Genomic DNA, 21,577 nt, shown 5'->3' with positions numbered 1-21,577 from the left:
AGAGAAGATTTATAATGATGTTAGACCAAGTGAGACCCGTTGGGTCCCTGTCACACGGGAGGCCCCAACGCAGCCCGTTCCCCCAACGCAATATTCCACCACTCACCAACCTCGCAGGGTCTGCTCATTTCCCTTTATTCACCCTCCCTCATTTTAAACGTTAAAAAAATACTTGCTTAGGCTGGCAGGACTCAGTGTCCTGAGATAGCAACATTGTAGCAAGCAGGGCTACAATCCCATTGTGATGTGTAATGTGATGTCACATTTGGAGTACAGTCTACATAGCTGTAAATACCAGTGCAGAAGGAAAAAACTTTCTCAAATGGGGTTTTGTAAAGTAAAAAATGTGAATAACTTGTAAATTATAACATCAATCTGGTCAAAACTTAATACATGACACCACAGGACAATGGTGAGTAAGGTGGTGCAAATATTGTAGCGCTATCGTGCACCGTTTTGGCGTAGTTCAGGTCATGATCACAAACAATCACTAATCAAACACACAAACTCACACACAAGATGAGTTTTAGTAATATATACTAGACCAAGTGGGATCTGTTGGGCCCCGTCCCCCAACGCAATAATCCACCACTCACCCATAGCCCCCACGGGAGGCCTGGTCCCCCAAAGCAACCCGTTCCCCAACGTACGATTCCACCACTCACCCATTGGGTCCCTGTCACACGGGAGGCCTGGTCCCCCAACGCAACCCGTACCCCAACATAAGATTCCACCACTTACTCGTTCCCCCAATGTAATATTCCACCACCCACCCATAGGTCCCAACTGTGCAGGTCATTTAAAACTTTAAAAAAAATGCAATTGCACTAACATTTAATGTGATGTAGGCGCCACTGACAAGACCATCTTTTGTTATACAAATTTAATCATTAAGCTTTGCTGTGCTGGGTTAGGCTGGCAGATTCTTTCCCTGAAGGACATTTGCTGTTAAGGACTCAATGTTCTGGGATAGAAACATTGTAGCCGGTAGGGCACTGAGGTGTCATAACTGCCTAACTGCCAGTGCAGATTTGAAGAAATCCAACTTTTAAATGTCACTTTAAAACGTTTAAATCTCCCCCACTACGTCCCTCTCCTTACAACAGAGATCAGCAGCAGACATCACATTGTGATGTAATTTTCCATTTTCAGAATCTTCACGGCAGCTTGTGTAAATGAGATCCTATTGTGATTGGATGACTGTGAGATGGCATTGTGACATCATCACTAGAAGCTGCTGGAAGAGTCTCCCTGTCAAAGGCAGTTATTTTTACAAAGTTGGCTATTTTTAAACTTAAAATATCAATAACTTTTGAAATATAACATCAAACCTGAAGGAAACTTGACAAGATCGACAATGGAAAAAATCTGAGTAAGGTTCTGCAAAAATTTTAACGCTACCGTGTACCATTTTGGCGAAGATACAATAACACATGTAGACGCACACACACACACACACACACACACACACACACACACACACACACACACACACACACACACACACACACACACACACACACACACACACACACACACACACACACACACACACTGAGACTTTTAATAGTATATAGATAGATAAATAATATATAGATTGCTGGATCTGGAGGGTTTGAGATGTAAGGAGAGCCTGAATAGGTTGGGACTTTTTTCCCTGGAATGCAGGAGGCTGAGTTGTGATCTTAAAGAGACATATAAAATCATGAGGGAAATAAATAAGATGAATAGCCACAGCCTTTTACCCAGGGAAGGGGCGTCTAATACTAGAGGACATAGGTTTAAGGTGGGAGGGGGAAAATTTAACAAGGACCTGATGGGCAACATTTTCACATGGAGAGTGGTGCATATATATGGAATTAGCTGACCGAGGAATAGAAGAGGTGAGTACATTTGCAACATGTAAAAGACAGTTGGACAGGGGTATCGATAGGAAAAGTTTGGAGCTATAGGGGAAATGCAAGCAGGTAAAACAAGCTCGGTTTGGTAACTTGGTCAGTGTAGGTAAGTCGAGACGAAGGGCCTGTTTCCATGTTGTATAGCTCTATGACGCTATGACTTGAAACATCAAGGAAAAGGTTGGATTCATGTAGATGGGTACTTGATGGATGGCATGAACATAGTAGACTGCAATCTTGGTTCTGTGCTGTACGACTCCATGTATCCAAGTCATGAACATCAGTGGTGGGGCAAAGAGAACAGGAATGCACAAAAGCTTTACTTCAGATAAACAATCAAGGGGGTATTAATTAATCCGTAGAATTGTACCTACTCATAACCACAGAATGCTCTGAGATTCAGATACAACAGACAGGAAGCCAGATAAAAACAGAAAACTTCGGTACCATTCAGCAGGCAAGGCACTATTTGTAGAAAGAGAAACAGTTAACATTTCAGGTCCAGGATCCTTTATCAGATATGTGAAAGAGAGAAACAAGTTAGTATAGGTTCCTGCCAGACTTTCATTGGCGAGATTTCAAAGATATGTGGGAAATGAAACATGGTTACACAAATGGATTTGAGGGACATGTACATCAGTGTTCAGTGAGGAGAAAGGGAACCCCTTTAAGGGGACAATATACATATGTATATATGTTGGAAGGAAAAATTGCAGGATAAACAAATACCTCAGCTCTGTAACTCCAGACTAAACAAGAATGATCCTAAGTGAATTAACAAATAAAGTGAAACAGAGAGGTTGTGGGGAGGAAAGGATTCACTGAGAGCCTCATAAAACCATGCAGAAAATATCGAAAGAGTGATGAGAAAGATCTATTGACAAAGCATACCTCTAAGAATTTATTTCAAGTTAAGAATGTTAGAACGGAGGAGTGCAACTGGAGATGTGCATGATTATTAGACCTTTTCTCCCCATATTGACAAAGGACAATGTGCTCCTAAAACAGTGAACTGAAAAATTCATAACGTCTATATAAATGAGATTGAAGTTTGATACAAATGGAAAGTGCAAAAAAGTAATTGATACCAGGAAAACATGATATCTTCCTAGATAGTGGACTTGCAAGTTAAATTTGAGAGATTATTTGAAGAGGGTCAGCAGACAATGGTATTCTGGTACCATTCCATACTCCTATAAAATCATGTTTTATGTATACGTTGGAAGGATAAATGGTTTCCAGAGAATAGGTTTCAAAATGGCTGAATTCAAAACTGAAACATATCTTTTTGCTTTACTGATCACCCAATGTAGAGCAGACATTAACAGAACAAACAAAATGTTGATTTGTGCCTCTGAAACAATAGAGTATGTCAGAGGAGAAAGTAAACAACAAGTAAAACTTCCAGAAACACAAAAAATACTGACATTAATTCATGCTGGTAACTTTGTTAACACACATGTTTTTCTCTTCCATTTAAGATATTTTTTTTCTAATTGTGAATTAGCTAAGACTAGCCAGGATTCTGCTCTGTAAACGGTGTAGTACTCCTTTCCTTCTTCAAATGTTCATTCTTCACATGTTCGCCCTGATAATGAATGTTGGCTGGCAAGTTACCTCTCGGAACTTACTGCCAAGCTGGATCTCACATGCATCAAAAACCTTAACGTGCAAATTTCTAACAGTTCAGTGCAAGTAAGTTCATATTTTAAGCAATCTCTTGTTTTCAATGCAAACAAAGAGTCGCTGACTGAACTATCAATGTTATCAACTTTCTTTAAAGATGTGAGGAAACTTATTTTTAAAATGTCATTTTTAGCGGAGCGTTAAACTACTTCTACCACTTGGTGTCACTAAAACTATGTTTGTTTCCCAGCTGTATTGACGAACTACCATTCACCACACTCGGTGAAATGCAGGGGTTTTTTTTGTACGTTAGCAGCACAAAGTGCAACATTTTGAGTTCCAGAGCTGCACCATGCTGATATTCTGCTCGTATAATGTAAATCAACATAAGTTCAATACAAAAACTACACAAAACCAAAAGAGAGAAAATAAAATATCGAAGATAGTCACAAAATGCTGGAGTAAGTCAGCACGACAGACACCATCTCTAGTTAGAAGGAATGGTTCCCCCTGTCTTTTGTGTCTACCTTTGGTGTAAACCAGTATCTGCAGTTCCTTCCTACACAGATAAAATATCCATGTGGTTTCCAGGTGGAGCCTTAATATTGAACAATTTGGAATTAGAAGATGGAAAATATAGTTTGGTTCTCTCTACCTAGCTTGGATAATGGATAGATAGGGCTATTGGCATGGCATTTCCTAATTAAGATCAGGTAAATTCAGAGTTCACAGGTAAATCAACTTCAGCCGGACCTTTTAGCCCAGATTAATCCGGCCATCTAGAAAAACAAATAGTCTCCCTGTTGAGAATCTCTTAAATGACTCAAGTTTTTATTGTGTGTCCCATTACTGATCATTTATGTTGTAAAGTTGTCTTTTGTCGATCTAACTCGGCTGTGTGTGCAACTACAAAGTATTTCTCTGAATTTGTGGTCCAGATTCACCATGCGTATAGAATTTAACATAATATAACCTGTGTATAAACAATACCCATTTTCAGCTCTTGGGTCTCAATGATCATTGATATCCTGTTCCACTGTATCTCTGTGAAAAGTTTCTGCCAGCTAAACCCTGCCAGTCCTCAAAAAAAAATTAAGAAACTGATTTGATCTCCTTTTTCAATTCTTGGTGGGCTGTATTTTATGTCATTTTGAACCATTTCATCAGGGCAGATGGAATTTAAAACTAATAATTGGGAGGTGATGCACCTTGAGAGGACTAATAAGGGTAGAAGAGAACTATCAAGGGTAGAACGTACACAATGAATCGTAGGGCGCACGGTAGTACAGAGGAACTTTGGGAATTTAGTGTAGAAGTCCCTGAAGGTGGCAGCATTAGTTGACAAGATGAAAGACCTGCCTGAGTTTCTCAACTCCATCCCTTCCCCTCTACTACCTGCTCATCATTCTTCAACTCTCCTTAGTTCACCTATTGGCCCCTGTCACACTACTTCCCCTCTCTTTATACTCTCCTCCCTCTCCACTTAGTCCTGATGCAGGATTTCAACCTGAAATATTGGTAATTCGTTTCCCTCTAAAAATGCTGATCAACTTGTTGAGTTCATGCAGCAGATTGTTTATTGTTGTTGTTGTGCTTTCTGCTTATTTCCTCCATTTCATTTCCACTCTTTTAATATGTTTCTGGTTTCGTATTTATCCCCTTTTATTTCATCTTTTTCCCAGTAGTAAAGTTTATTTTTTTTACTTCACTGTCGATTCTCTTGATGATCCATTTGGAAATTTGCTTGATTGTTTTTTCCTTATTCTCACCTGCCTGTCACTGAAGAACATTTGTTTTCTTTAGTTTCTTTAGAGATGGAAATTTAAACTTGTCTAAAACACTGCATGCCTACCATGACTTCAGATCCATTATTTTCCAAAGTATTTGTTTTGAACTGTAGTTGAGTAATTGATGGTTACACAAAAAAGCTGGAGAAACTCAGCGGGTGCAGCAGCATCTATGGAGCGAAGGAAATAGGCAACGTTTCGGGCCGAAACCCTTCTTCAGACTGATCGGGGGCGGGGGTGGGTGGGGACAAGAAAGGGAAGAGGAGGAGGAGCCCGAATGCTGGGGGATGGGAGGAGACAGCAGGGGGGCTGAGGAAGGGGAGGAGACAGCAAGGACTAACAAAATTGGGAGAATTCGATGTTCATGCCCCCAGGGTGCAGACTCCCCAAACGGAATATGATGAGGTGCTGCACCTCATATTCCGTTTGGGGAGTCTGCACCCTGGGGGCATGAACATCGAATTCTCCCAATTTTGTTAATCCTTGCTGTCTCCTCCCCTTCCTCAGCCCCCCTGCTGTCTCCTCCCATCCCCCAGCATTCGGGCTCCTCCTCCTTTTCCCTTTCTTGTCCCCGCCCACCCCCGTCCCCGATCCGTCTGAAGAAGGGTTTCGGCCTGAAACGTTGCCTATTTCCTTCGCTCCATAGATGCTGCTGCACCCGCTGAGTTTCTCCAGCTTTTTTGTGTAACCTTCGATTCTCCAGCATCTGCAGTTCCCTCTTAAACGTTGAGTAATTGATGTTCTGTGAAAATAGTTCTGAATGTGCTAGCCTATGAACGTGTACAAATTAATTACATTCACTGCTGCAAATTTCTAATTGAAAATTTTTATTCCCCTTCATATCTACTCCAAAATTCATTCACTAAAGTCTTTGCTTGTATTTTATCAATCATCTTTCATTTTCTTCTTCTCTTTCTCTGTAATCTGCTTCACTTGATCTTTTACCAATTCATTATTTTTGCTTCCTTGGCTTTTTTCTTCAAATTCCATGTGTTTATTTTAAGCTTTTTCATTTTTATTCTTTTGTCCATAAGTAATTGTCACTGTTTACTTTCCTTCATCATTTAAACTTTTTTTACCTCTGGACTGGTGTTACGTTTTGGTCACTCTACTATAGTAAAGATACCATTAATTTAGAAAGAGTACAGAGAAGATTTGAGGATGTTGCCAGGACTCGAGGTTCTGAGCTATAGGAAAATGTGTGTAGCAGGCTGAGGGGTGATCTTATAGAGGTGTATAAAATTCTAATAAAGTCCTATGAAGTGTGGAGAAGATGCAGCCTGTTTGTACTTTGCAAGCTCTTTCAAACAACATTACTGTCTGCATGGAGTTTGTGCGTTCTCCCTTTGGCCACAAAGGTTTCCCCTGGGTACTCTGGTTTCCTCGCACATCCCAAAGACCTGCGGGCTTATAGGTTAATTGTCTTCAGTAAAATTACTCTTAGAGTGTAGATAGCAGATGTAATAGAAATGGGATAAAACAGAACTAGTGTGAACGGGTGATTGATGTTCGACGTGGACTCGGTGGCCCAGAGGGCCTGTTTCTATGTTGTATCTCCAAACTAAACAACAGTGAGGGAGAGATGATTCTTCCAAAGCAGCTGGGGGGAGGAGGTTGTAGATCAAGAATAAGAAAGTGGGAAAGCAAATGGATCAAGTGAGGAAATTAAGTTCATGCGTCGGGTAAAGATGATCAATTAGCAAAAGTGAAAGGACGCTCAGTCAGTACAAACAATTGGCCCAGGAAAAGCCTCAATAGTACCAGCCAAAACTGAATTAATATCTCTGCCATCATTTATGACATTAGCAGTTAGCTTTGATGATTAACTCGCAGTGAAATTAGCACAGAGAGTTCTGGTGGCCATTTATTAATTCTCAATCTGTTGTTTGCCATGAATAACACATGGGCAAAAAGAGATTCTTACGAAAACAGACACAAAAAGCTGGAGTGACTCAGCGGGGCAAGTAACATCTTTGGAGAAAAGGAATAAGTGACGTTTCGGGTCGAGACTCTTCTTTTCTTTAGCTATTTTCTTATGGCCCTTTGACAACTAAGGGCGCTGATCACTTTTACAGGAAATTTCCTTCAGTTAACTAAAACTCAAGCCTGGCTTCTAGAAACCCTCTTCATTGTTATCATCAGCTTAATTCACTGCTTTGATAAAGTAGTCGACATTCATCTGAAAACCTCCAGCTTCATTATAGCCCGATACTAATTAAACATCATCCAGGATTGATTGGTTCGGAAGGCAGCAGATTTGATATCTACCACTTCTGTCATTGCCACATTTCTGCAGGATACGTTGACACCAATTGAAATTTCTAGATATCCCTGCCTATCACACGCTCTCCTGGTTTGGCCATTTATTGTTGTTGGTTCATTGTTGCCGTGTTTTTCCAAGTCTGGAATACTCAACCAGGAATTTCAGTGACAGAGACGCAACAACATTAGACAAGGTTCCGCATGGTAGGCTGCACTGGAGGGTTAGATTGGATGGGATCCAAGGAGAGACAACTGAATGGATAGAAAATTGGCTTCATGGAAGGAAACAGTGGGTGATGGTGATGGTTGTTTTTCAGACTGGAGGCCTCAGGGTTCGGTGCTGTTTGTTTGCTGTTTGTCATCTATATGAATGATTTGGATGAGAATGTACAAGCATGATTAGCAAGTTTTCAGATGAAACTAAAGTGGGTGGCAGTGTAGATAGTGAAGATGGTTATCAGAAACTGCAGCATGATCTTGATAAGTTGGGCAGGTGGTCTGAGGAATAGTTGATGGAATTTAATACAGAGAAATTAGTGGTGTTGTGTTTTGGGAAGCCTAACAAGGGTAGGACCTACACAGTGAATGGTAGGGTTTTGTGGAGTGTGATAGAACAGAGGGATCTCAGATTGCAGTTACATTGTTTCTTGAAAGTGACATCACAGGTAGATGGTGGTCAAAAAGGCTTTCAACACATTGGCCTTCATCAGTCAGAGTACTGAGTATATAAGTTGGGAGGTCATGTGACAGTTGCATAAGACATTGATGAGGCTACATTTAGAGTATTATTCAGTTTTGGTCACCATGATATAGGAATGTAGTTGTCAAGCTGGAAAGGGACATGTTGTCAGGATTCAAGGACCTGAGCTATAGGAAGAGGTTGAGCAGGCTAAGACTTTATTACTTGGAGCGCAGGAGGATGAGGGGTGATCTTATAGAGGTGTACAAACATCATGAGAGGAATAGATCGGGTAAATGTACAGTCTTTTGCCCTGTGTAGGGGAATTGAGAACCAGAGGAAATAGGTTAATGGTGAAGGGGAAAAGATTTAATAGGAATCTGAGGGGTAACTTTTTTTACGTAAAGGGTTGTGACTGTATGGAATGAGCTGCCAGAGGAGGTAATTGAGGTAGGTACTATTGCAACATTTCAGAAACTTTTAGACAGGTACATAAATAGGATGGGCAGAGAGGGAAATGGGCCACAGTCACGTGGGACGTGTAGATGAGGATGTTTGGTTGTCTTGGACAAGTTGGGCCAAAGGGCCTATTTCCACGCTCTGTGACTCTATGGCCTGCATTTGTTTAAAAGGAAAGTCCACACTATGTTCTCTCGAAACTAAGGGTTGGGCAACAAAGAAGGGTCCAGACCCAAAACATTGCCTATCCACATTCTCCAGAGATGGTGCCTGACCTGCTGAGTTACTGGAGGAACTCAGCGGGTTCGGCTAATCTGTGGTCAGACCCTTAAGACCGATGAAAGGTACCGATCCTAAATATCGTGTGTCCATTCCTCCGCAGATTCTGCCTGACTCACTGAGTTCCTCCAATGCTTTGCGTTTTGCTCATGATTCCCGCATGGGCAGTTTCTTGTGCTCCATCTCAACGTATTGTTTACCTAAAATGGCTAATCTTAGACTGGGAACTCTTGTCAGGGATCTGAAATAAAGTGCTTTCATTTTGCTGCAGCAGATATTCAGGCAAATAAGGTGCCCTTTACCTATCTGCACCCATCATATCATATCTATATCTATCTATCTATATACTTAAAACTCTGATCTTGTATGTGGATGTGTGTGTGTGTGTGTGTGTGTGTGTGTGTGTGTGTGTGTGTGTGTGTGTGTATAATTACATAATCTCAAAAAAAACGGTGCTAATGGTAACATTTTTACATATTCCGGTAGAGATTTATCCTGTGGAGTCTGAAATCGCCTTCTGAAAAATTCATGCTTTATTTCATGACTTATTAATGAAAATGTTCAAAAATCTGAAAAAACTTTGAAAAAAATCTGCTATCTTTCTCTGATGATGTGATGATGTCACAATGACGTTCTACGCGCTGCGAGTGACATCACCCGGCTGCCCGCTGCTGGCTGTTCCCAGCTTCCCAACCACCCGCCCCGCTCCCCTCCTCCTCTCCCTCCTCCCCCCCCTCCTCCTCTCTTCCCCTCCTCCTCTCTTTCCCCTCCTCCTCTCCCCCTCTCTCCTCTCCCTCCTCCTCCTCTCCCCCTCCTCCCCCCCCTCTCCTCCTCTCCCCCTCCTCCTCTCTCCCCCTCCTCCTCTCCCCCCCCTCCTCCTCCTCCCCCTTTTCCTCCTCTCCTTCCTCCTCTCTCCCCTCCTCCTCTTCCCCTCCTCCTCTTCCCCTCCTCCTCTTCCCCTCCCTCTTCCCCTCCTCCTCCTCCCCTCCTCCTCTCCCCTCCTCCTCTCCCCCTCCTCCTCTCCCCCTCCTCCTCTCTCTGCCCCCTGCTCTCCCCCCACCTCCTCTCCCTGTCCTCCTCTACCTCCTCCTCTTCACCCTCCCTCTTCCTCTCCCTGTCCTCCTCTACCCCCCCTCTACACCCCCCCCCTCTCTCCCCCCTTCCTCGTCTCTTCCCCTCCCCCTCCCCCTCCCTCCCCCCTCTCCCTTCCCCGGCCTCTCTCCTCGCTCCCTTTTCCTTTTACCTGTATGTGTATGTATTTGTTTGTGTGTGTATTTATTTGTGAGTGTATTTGTTTGTTTGTGTATAATGACATCTTCTTGAAAAAACGACACGCTAACAGTAAAATCTTTACATATTCCGGTAGAGATTTTCCTCCTGGAGTCCAAAATCACCTTATCTGAAAACATCATGCTTTATTTCTCGAGTTATTAATGACTCCCTGCACCTGTTACAACATTAGTCTGCTGATAACGAAAGCCGAGAGCTTGAGGTGCCATCCACCGTTCAGCTCTTTGAAAGTGAAGATAACAGTTCAGCCATCCATTCTCTCCTCCCTTGCTCTAACAAGCAACTTGACCTTGAGGTAACCATGTTTGTGCATAACACGCCTGGGATCGCAAAGATTGATACGGCGCGAAATGCAACGTCATCTCGTTATCTGAGTTTAAAAAAAAAACATAATGCTGAACATGTTGAAATGGCCTTGGCCATACTTCGGGCCTACCGGGGTGATGTTCTACACCGGCTTGGACAAACTGATTTAAACTGCATCATAGACTAGCAGCCTCATACCCTACAGTTTTATATCATCAAGGGGGATTTTGAAACTCTGCTTGGCCACGATTTGGGCCTAGTATACTTTGGCTGCGCTGTCCCATCAACTATTTGTTGTTGAGGGCCCCACTCAGCAAAACTCTCTCAATACAGAGAACTATTTAACGGTGAGCTGGGCAAGCTGCCCCTCAAGTACAACATCGGCGTTGATCCCAACGTCACTCCTGTGGTTTGAGCATGCCATGCATGACAGAGTACACAATGAACTCAAGCGGATGGTCTCCCTGGTTGTCATTGCTGAAGTTACTGCCCATCTGACTGGGATTCCACCATGGTGGTTGCGACGAAAAAAACCAAGGAGGAAATCCGTATCTGCATAAACCCCAGGGATCGCAACACAGCTATCAAACGCCCGCTCTACCCTATGCAAACGGTAGAGGAAGTTGCCGCTCAAATAGGCAACGCATCAGTGGTGATCTCCGTTCAGGATGCCAAAAGTTAGTTTTATCAGATTCTGCTGGACCCTGACTCGTCCAAGCTTACTACATTCGGCACCCCCTTCGGCCATTATAAATTCCTGAGAATGCCCTTTGGCATCAACTGTGCCAGCGAGGTTTTCCAGCGCTCGATGGAACAACTGTTTGCGGGGTATCCATGCACCATTATTGTTGATGACATTCTCGTTTACGGGCGCGACTTGGCTGGGCATGACGCTAATCTGAACAAAGTGTTGGACCGTGCCAAAGACATCCAGCTCAAACTCAATCCCCTGAAGTTCAGGTTTCGGGTCCCGGCAGTTACCTACGTCGGACATGTTTTCATAAGTGGTGGTCTCAGACCAGACCAATCGAAGACTGCTGCTATCAACGAAATGCCAGCTCCTACTGACGTTACGACCTCAAAGGTTCCTTGGAATGGTCAACTACCTGGGAAAATTTATTCCCAACTTCAGTGACATATCTGCCCCCCTGCGGGAACTGACACACAAAGATACTGCATGGTCCTGGTATTCTCAGTATCAAAGAGCTTTTGATATTCTCAATTTGCAGCTGGCCAGCGCACCAACCCTTGCCTATTTTGCTTTGGTGTTACCCATAACGCTCACATGTGATGCGTCCCAGTACGGACTTGGTGCTGCTTGCCTGCAGACTACTGCCGATGGCGAATGCAAGCTTGTTTCATATGCCTCTCGCACATTAACTGATACTGAACAACGTTACGCCCAGATTGAGTGTTTCACCTAGAAGCAGTGGGGGTCGGGAATACATTGCCTAAAGGAGTGGTGGAGCCAGAAACCCTTTTGCCAAATGGGGATGTGCTTAAGTATGGCAATACTCTATTGGACTGTTTCTTGGAGAATAATTTCACTATGTGTTTGTACATATGGAAATAAAAGCACCAATAAATCATTTAAAAGCTTGTTGGAACAGCATGGGCTTGTGTGGTGGAAGGTGGGATTAGGTTGGGCAGCAACTGGGTAGCAGAGATACAAGGGAATTAATGGCCTTGTGCCATGATTTTTTTATGAGTCAATGGAGACCAAGTTTTAACACCTAATCCAAAGACGGCATCACGTAAATTCAGCACCTCCAGTGAGAAATGTTTCTTCTCACTCATATCCGGTGCATTTGACAAATAAACAATTTTGAACTCTTGATTAAAGCAACACTGCACAGCCACTCCTACCCATGGCAGTCTTATTATTACTTTAACTACAGTGATCGATATTGTATGTGACCTTTAAAATCATTTTTACATTTTAATCTCATGGAAGAACCTACTAGCAGAGTGTTAAACATGTTCCATCTGATGTACTAATCTGCATGATCATTAGAGAAAGATATACGAGCATATTTCCTGACGACTTTTTGTCTTTCTTTCTCAGGGTCTTGGTAGTTGTGTTACAGGAGAAGATTGCCACCTTTGATAGCTGCACTTTCACGAAGAAGTTCTTTGTCACAAGTATGTACCACAGCTATGCAGGTTGCAAAATAAATGTCAAGTGATTTCAAATTTCGTGTGACCCTTTTGTAATTGGATTGCAGCAAAACAGACTGATTTGGATTAATATGGCTTTGAGAACAAATGTTTCTTTGGGTTCTACAAATGAAAACATATTGTGTTTTAAGAATAATTCTGAAAACTATTTATATGTTATTTCTACAGTGGGAAAATGGGTAAAGCTGGAATAAAATTGAAAAATGCTGAAAACACTCACTAGGGAAATAATTAATGTTTCAGGTTCAGAATTCTTCGTCAAAATTGGGAAAGAGAAAAACAAGTTTGTGTAGTTAGCAGCTACCTATACTACCTTGTTTCTCTCTTTCTTGAAAGTTTCCCTGACTTAAAATGTTACCTGTTTCTCTTTCTAAGGTGCTGCCTCGTATGCTGAGTGTTTCCAGCATTTATGTTTTTATTTCCAATTCCTAGCATCTGCAGTTTTTTTAATGGATTTTTATTTTCAGGAAAAATTGGAGAGAACAAAACCATTTTTATCTTGTAGATTGCAACTGTTTGTCCAAGATGTGCATTTGACTCTGAGCATTTGAACCTCTGTTGTGAGGAGGTGGTAGTGGTCTTTATTAAAACTGTTACACTGTAATGATTTTGACTAGTACTAAATTACATTCTGCCAGTTTTGAAAAGTTGATGTGTTGGTACATGTGAATAGTTTGGAAGTTGATGTGATTAGTTATGAATATTATTTAAAAAATCTGAAATTATATCAGTAGTAGAATAGAAAACATATCAGATATTTAACTTTTATAACTCTGTTCTAAATATAACTCTAAATGTTTGTGTCTTCATAAATACAATTACTTCTTAGTCTGATAATAGTGTACATAAAAATAAATTCTGGAAACCTTTGGCTCTAATTTCCTTCCATTTTTTAAAATAAAATATGTACAGACACTGGGTACAGCTATTGCTCCTTGTTAAAAGACCAGAGTCTGCCTTGAGTAAGAGTAGGCTGTGGTAATTTTCACCAACAACATAGCTCTTTTTATTTTGTATCCTCTCCAACTACATTTTTATATAGTACATTTAATGGAATAATACTTTTTAAAAGACGTGCAAATGAGAAGATATGTGCGATTGAGAAGCCTGGGTTCAAATGTGGGAAGAAATGCAGCAAATCAAAGATGTTTAGGGGACAAAAGTCACAGTTGGATTTAACTGTGTTTAGCCAAGTTCCCGACTCAGGATCTCAGAATAGGTCCACAGGCTTTGTAATGAAGTTTTAACTTACAACTTCCAGATTCAGAGATGAGAGCTACCTACTGAGACAAGCTTCTGATCTTAGACTTATGGTAATCTGTTTGGAATCAGGGCATGTTGATATAAAATTGGTGGCCTAAAAAGACTCAAAATCAAAATTACATGGATAATAGGCTGAGAGCTGAATTGTACTCGTTAAGCTTCAAGTTGTAACTATGAACATTACTGGCATTTTGCTGTGCAACAGTGTGTTCCAGTGTTGTTGCTTGGGTTTGTTGGTTAATATTTGATGAGGTCACGCTAGGAGGGATTAGGCAACAGTGCTTTTCTGCAGGTCACAGAGCTTGTCCACCATGATCAAAGTGTTTTGCTGACCTTGACAGTCAGCGATTTTAAGAGATTTGGCAAGCAGTGTCATGGATCATTTCCTAATCTGCTTATTTATTTATACTAATTAACTCTGAGGACTGAAAGAAAGCATCCTTGCAATGAGAATATATTTTGAGTATATATGATTGCTTGTACAATAATAAATACCATTGTCGACCAGTTGGGCTGAATGGCCTGTTTGCTTCGGATTCAGTTTAAATAATCATGAATCAAAATATAAATAAATTTATAAATGCTTCACATTCTATGTCTTGCACTTTACTCACCATTTAACCACTAGATGTAATGCTTTTGTCATATGTTTTCATTTGCTGTTACTGTTTAGATTTATAATAGAAAATTCCTGATGCAAATTTGCAATCTGACCATTTGGTTCCTCCACTTCCCTCAATATTATCTAATTCATTATTCTTTATCTTTTATTTTAAATTTGTGTTATGAAGTCAGACATGCATAACTGTCTAATTATTCTTTAAATTCTGCAGTTTTATTTATCCCACTTGTCTTGTTTTGTTTTTTCCCTTCTTCCCTCCCATTAACAATACTGTTTTAGCTCGTGAAGGAATTAATTTAATTTTCAATAAATCCAATTGAATTTAGTTTACAATCAGTATATTCCATGAGACTATTTAAACAAACGGCAACTGTGAGCCAATCAATTGACCACAATCTTCACTGACATCTTCAACGTCCGAGGAAGGGTCTCGACTATAAACGTCACCTGTTCCTCCAGGGATACTGCCTGTACTGCTGAGTTACTCAAGCATTTTGTGTCTATCTTCAACTTCTCACTTCAGCAGTCTATTGTCCCTATTTGCTTCAGAGAAACCGCCATTATTCCAGTCAACAAGAAAGGTAAAGCGACCTATGTTAATGGCTACCAGCCAATAGTTCTAACAGTGACCATAATGAAGTGTTTTAATAGATTGAGAATGATCCACATCAATGCAGTCTTCTGGACAATCAAGACCCCTTGTAAGTTATGTATCGGAAAATATGTCTATGGAGGATGTCATCTCCCTTGTACACATTCAGCTTACAACTGCATAATATGGAATAAGCTCATCTTTAAACTGCTAGATCTTAAACTTGGGGCCTCCATCTGGAACTGGCTTCTGGGCTGCCTGATTGACGGATCTCAGTCGGTTAGAATTGGTTAAAACATTTTCTCTGCCCTGTCTCTTGTCACTGGTGCTCCTCAGGGTTGCATGCTCCGTCCCGATTCTACTCCTTGTACACCCATGACTGTGAGGTCAAGTACAGTATCAACGATCTTTAAATCTGCTGCTGATATCACCATTGTCAGCTGGATTAATAGCAATGATGAGGTGGAATACTGAAAATAAATCTGGAACGTTGTGTCCTGGTGTCACCTAATCCTTAATGTCAGCATGTTGAAGGAGTTGAATGTCAATCTAAAGAAGTGGCAGCATGAGAGATGGAGTTGGTGAACACAATCGTATCCACATCGATGGAGATGTTGTAGACTTGGTCAACAGTTTCAGGTTCCACTGCATCCATATCATCAGCAACCTTATCTGGTCCCTTCACTCTGATGCGGTGATAACAAAAATGTATTAGCATATTTACTTTCTTTGGTGTCTGAGAAGTTCACAAGGATTCTCTCAAACTTCTGTAGATACACTGTAGAAAGTAATCTGATGGGGTGTATTTCAGCCTGGTATGGCAACTGCACTGTTCTTGGCCGCCTGAACCTGCAGAGAATGGTGAACACAGCCCAGTCCATCATTGGCTGGTTACTTTTTATCCTTTCAGTACATCTGCAGTTGCATTAGGAAAGCTGGGAGAATTGTCAAGGATGTCCGTCACCTTGGCTATTCCCTTCCTTCTCATCTACCTCCTCAGAAAATATACATACAGGAGTTGAAAGCCCTGATGCCAAGATTTAGGAACATCATCTTCCCGAAAGAATAGGAGTTATCAAACTCCTGAACCCCTCACACCGTTCACACCCCCATTCAGGAAGTACTGCCACGTACTCTTAACACTACGTCTTGGTTATTTTATTATTACACTTCAGTACTTTTTTCTGCAGTAATTGCATTCTTTGCACCATTCAACTGTTTTGCATTTGTCACTGTATTTATTGTTATATCTGTCATTACCATGCATACCCCAATCAGTGAGGATAGGTGACAAATCATCCTCTACAATTATTCTAAAAAATGGTGCTCCGCGAGGAAGCGATGCCAGCCCCCTCCTTTACTCCTTGTACACCTACAACTATGCAGCCAAGTACAAATCCATCGTTGTGGGCCAGATATCAAATAATAACAAGACAGAGTAGAGAAAGGAGATTGAGAACTTGTGATTTGATGTCGAGGCTACAACCTTTCTCTCAATGTCAACAAGATCAAGGAGATAGTAATCGACTTCAGGAAGGGAAGCGGTACACAAACCACGGCATTGACCGTACACAAGTAGAGATGAAGTAGAGGTTGAAAGCTTCACATTCCTAGGAGTAAATATCACCAGCAACCAGAAAGCATATTGTTGGGATGCATCACAGCATGATTTGGGAACAGCCCCATTTAAGACAGCAAGAATTGGCAGAGAATCGTGGATGCAGCCCAGACCACCACACAAACCAACCTCCCATCCATTGACTCCATTTATACTTCACGTTGCTCAGCAAGGCCTTCAGCAAAATCAAGGACGAGTCTCACCCTGGCCACTCCCTCCTCCCTTCTCCCATCAGGCAAGAGGTATAGAAGTGTGAAAACACACACCTCCAGATTCAGGGCAGTTTCCCAGCTGTTATCAGGCAACTGATCCATCCTACCAACAAACTAGAGAGCAGCCCTCAGCTACTATCTACCTCGTTGGAGACCCTTGGACTATCTTTAATTGGACTTAACTGGACTTTATCTTGCACTGAATGCTATTTCATTTATCATATATCTGTACCCTGTGGATGCCTGTATTGTCTTTCTGCTGACTGGGTAACACGCAACAAAATCTTTTCACTGTACTTCGGTGCATGTGACAATAAACTAAACCACTGTTTACTCTGTGAGCTTCATGCGAACAAGGAATTTTATTACACCATGGTGCATATGACAATAAACAAATTTGTTAATTTTAAATAAACTCATATAACCCTATTGTACCCAATCTCCATTTAATAAATCAATCATCCAAATATACAGAACAGCAAAATAAAACAAAAACAAATTAAAATATGCTCTTGTGCGGTCATGAGATTGGTCAGGATTTAATTCCTTTTATGATGAGGAGGTAGATTAGATTTCTTCCATCCCTGCTACCAGCTACTCGTTACTCAATAAATGTCATGTTATTTGTATTTGCGTCATGCAGATTTATCATTTGCACCAACAAAAATCAATGTGCATCAGTTTGAAAGTGCGCCTTTGGGTTAGCATTAACCTATATTCAAGTTTCAGCGCCTTACATACTTTTGTGTGGCGGTTAAAGTGGATTTGGTGATCTCTGAATAGACACAAAGCAGGTGCACTTCAATAAGTACATTTAGAAAATTACTATTTTCCTCAGGCTTTCTTCACAAGTTAATACTGATAATAGCACCCAATGGATGCAGTTAGCAGTAGGATACAACTAAATCTGTGCTCTAAAATTGACCAATGAAATAATAATTTTGTCCAAACATCATCTCCTTCTCTGTTTGCAGCCATATTCTGTCCATTTGCCTTGTTACTTTCCGTCCAGTATCAAGACCATCTTCTTGATCTTCCGCTGAGTTACTCCAGCATTTTGTGTCTATCCTTGATCACCCCGTTGGCCTCCATCATAGCATTTTGCATTTGTGCCTCGTACTCTCGCACACATCTCTTGTTCTTTTAACTGTAAACATTGAAACTACTGAGATATGAAAGATAAAGTGTCATATTGTTTGTGTTGAGTACTTGTACAAGAATATCCCATGGCATAGAAGAGAATTCAAATACAGAGGATATGGTTACATTTAAGGGAATGATGGATAAACACAGGAATGAGATAGGAACCATAGATTATACTGAAGATAGACACAAAAAGCTGGAGTAACTCAGCGGGTGAGGCAGCTGATCAAGAAGATGGATCGAGGCCCTTCTTCAGACTGGTTAGGGATAAGGGAAATGAGAGATATAGACAGTGATGTGGAGAGATAAAGAATAATGAATGAAAGATATGCAAAAAAAGTAACGATAATAAACAGTGGGTCTAAAATTATTGGTTGCCAGGAGACAAAGGGGCCCACTTGCCATTGGGCAAGCTGACACCCTGGCCAGTCTGCCACTGATAATAAAGGAAACAGGCCATTGTAAACAGTTTGTATGATGAAAATGAGAAGCTAGTGCTTGGGTGGAGGAGGGATAAAAAGAGAGGGAATGCCGGAGCTACCTGAAGTGAGAGAAATCAATATTCATATGACTGGGCTGTAAACTGGCCAAGTGAAATATGAGATGCTGTTCCTTCAATTTGTGTTTAGCCTCACTCTGACAATGGAGGAGACCGAGGACGGAAGGGTCTGTGTAGGAATGGGAAGGAGAATTAAAGAGTCCATCAACCGGGAGATCAGCTTGGTTCATGAGGGCTAATCAAAGGTGTTCCGTGAAACGATCACCCAGTCTGTGTTTGGTCTCACCGATGTATAAGGTTCCACATCTTGAACAACGGATACAGTAGATGAGGTTGGAGGAGGTGCAAGTGAACCTCTGCCTAATCTGAAAGGACTGTCGGGGTCCTTGGACAGAGTTGAGGGAGGAGGTATAGTGACAGGTATTGCATCTTTTGCGGTTGCAGGGGAGGGGGTGGTTAGTGTGGGAAGGGATGAGTTAACAAGGGAGTTGCGGAGGTAACGGTGGAAAGTGGTGGAGTTGGGAAAATGTGGCTAGTTGTGGGATCCCGTTGGAGGTTGCAGAAATTTTGGACGATTATGTGTTGTATGTGACGGCTGATGGGGTGGAAGGTAAGGACTAGTCTATTTCTTGTGATGGAGACTGTGAGATCAAGAAAGGGGAGGGAGGTGTCGGAGATGGTCTAAGTAAATGAGTGCAGGATGAAAATTGGTTGTGACGTTGATGAAGTCCATGAGTTCTGCATGGGTGCAGGAGGGAGCACCGATGTTGTCATCAATGCAATGGAGATAGAGTTTGGGGATAGGGCCAGTGTACGCCTGGATGTTCAACGTACCCTACAAAGAGGCAGGCATAGCTGGGGCCCATACATGTGCCCATAGAAGTGGGAGGAGTGAAATAAGTTGTTGAGGGTGAGGGCCAGCTCCGCTCGGCAGAGTAGAGTGTGAGTAGAGGGAAATTGGATGGTTCTGTGGTCGAGGAAGAAACGGAGGGCTTAAAGGCCTTCCTGGTGGGGGATGGAGGGGTAGAGTGACTGAACGTCCATTGTAAAGATGAGGGAGTGGAGGCTCGGAAAGCCAAAGTCATTAAAGAGACGAAGGGCATGTGAGGTATCTTGGACATGGGTCGGGAGAGATTGGACCAGGGGGGATTGAATAGAGTTGAGGTACGTGGAAATCATTTCCGTGGGACAGCAGCAGGCAGAAACAATGGGTCTGCCAGGGCAGTTGTGTTTGTGGATTTTGGGGAGAAGGTAAAAACGGGCTGTGCGGGGCTGGGAAACGATAAGGTTGGAGGCTGTGGAAGGCAGGCAGCCAGAAGTGATGAACTCAGTAATGGTGTTTGAGATTAAGGCCTGGTGCTCATCTGTGGGATCCTCCCCCTCCCCCTAGTCACAACAGAGACAGAGTCCCCCTAGTCCTTACCTTCCACCCCATCAGCCATCACATACAACACATAATCCTCCAAAATTTCCCGCCACCTCCAACGGGATCCCACCACTAGCCACATTTTCCCATCTCCACCCCTTTCCGCCTTCCGCAGAGACCGTTCCCTCTGCAACTCTCTGGTTAATTCCTCCCTTCGCACCCAAACTAGCCCCTCCCCAGGTACCTTCTTCCCTGCAGCCGCAGAAGATGCAACACCTGTCACTATACCTCCTCCCTCGACTCTGTCCAGGAACCTCGACAGTCCTTTCAGATTCGGCAGAGGTTCACTTGCTTGTTACACAATAGATTAGACTGAATGTGTCCGATGCCAGAGGCTTGTGATAAGGATAAATATATGGACCTCATGCTTTGTATTATCCCAGTATCTGGTGATTGCATGCAGTACCTTTCGTGGTATATACCTTTGCAGATTTTCACCACTATGTTACACTTCCACTATTGTATCCTCATGTCTTTGGATGTGAAAATTGAAAGGTTTGCGGAACATTAACCCCTCAATTCCACATCTTGACATTTCCACATGTGGTAAACATTATTTATTATGCTTAATGCCCTCAAAATGCCCTTTATTGTCCCAGTTTAGGAAAAAAATCATATCCCATGTTCACAACCAACCAAGAGTCAGATATTTTTCACTACCTTGTGTTACAAAAAAGCATATTTTATTTAATGAATGAATGTTGCAATAACATAAATTTGTCTTTTTGAGGGCAAAGTAGCAGTCAGCAGATATAAATAAAGGCAATCTAAATTTGATAGGTGGGAGCCAGGTAATTCGCTTGATGAAAGCAGCCTCAATAACACAAAAGTGGGCTATACAGGAAGATGCTGCCCAGGTGATTTTCCTGGTTTCTGAATGGGGAAGGAGCTGCATCTTACCAGTGGTCCAACTGTGGATTGGAAAATATAAAAATGTGATGCATTGCAATGCAACATTGCAGGGAACAAACCAACAGTTCGTAATCAACCATTCAATCAATTAATCAATTAATTAATTACCCAGTTAAATATATATAACTGCTCTTCAGTGGCCCTGATACTTGTGTATCAAAGCTTTGAATAAGTCTGCCCTGGTGTGTCTAAAAGGACTTTGTGGGTTGGAGAGGCATGGCGAAGACAATGATTTGTAAGTAATAAATAAAGTATCTGTCTTGCATTAATGCAGGGTAGCAGACAATGCACAATTAATCAATAGCATCTGAATAGACACAGTCTAGCTTGGAAACACCAACTCACTAATTCACTCATAACCTGTCACCACTACATTGTAGCCACTTAACAGACTCTATTCCTCAGGCTTCCCTGTAACAGTGGAACGGTCGATTCACTAACCAGATTATTGCACAAGGTGTGTTTAGTATCGGGTTACATTAACCTCATATCCCGGTTGTATTCATTGCACATGGTTCTGTGTTAA

The 21,577-nt window shown here is 41.9% G+C and overlaps 1 protein-coding gene across 1 annotated transcript in view; it reads left to right on the top strand.

Moving 5' to 3' along the window:
• The window catches only part of bcas3 (BCAS3 microtubule associated cell migration factor), a gene marked incomplete at its 5' end in the record, with an annotated part of 612,428 nt that overhangs the window by 61,920 nt on the left and 528,931 nt on the right, over positions 1-21,577 (top strand). Inside the window, one exon of the mRNA XM_055657406.1 lies at positions 12,652-12,728. Coding sequence (XP_055513381.1) covers positions 12,652-12,728 — 77 coding nt within the window. The remainder of the gene's footprint in view (positions 1-12,651; positions 12,729-21,577) is intronic.

The sequence above is a fragment of the Leucoraja erinacea genome, chromosome 28 (assembly GCF_028641065.1).
Source record: "Leucoraja erinacea ecotype New England chromosome 28, Leri_hhj_1, whole genome shotgun sequence".
In the NCBI taxonomy this organism is placed as follows: Eukaryota; Metazoa; Chordata; class Chondrichthyes; order Rajiformes; family Rajidae; genus Leucoraja; species Leucoraja erinaceus.
This window is presented reverse-complemented; position numbering and strand designations above follow the sequence as displayed.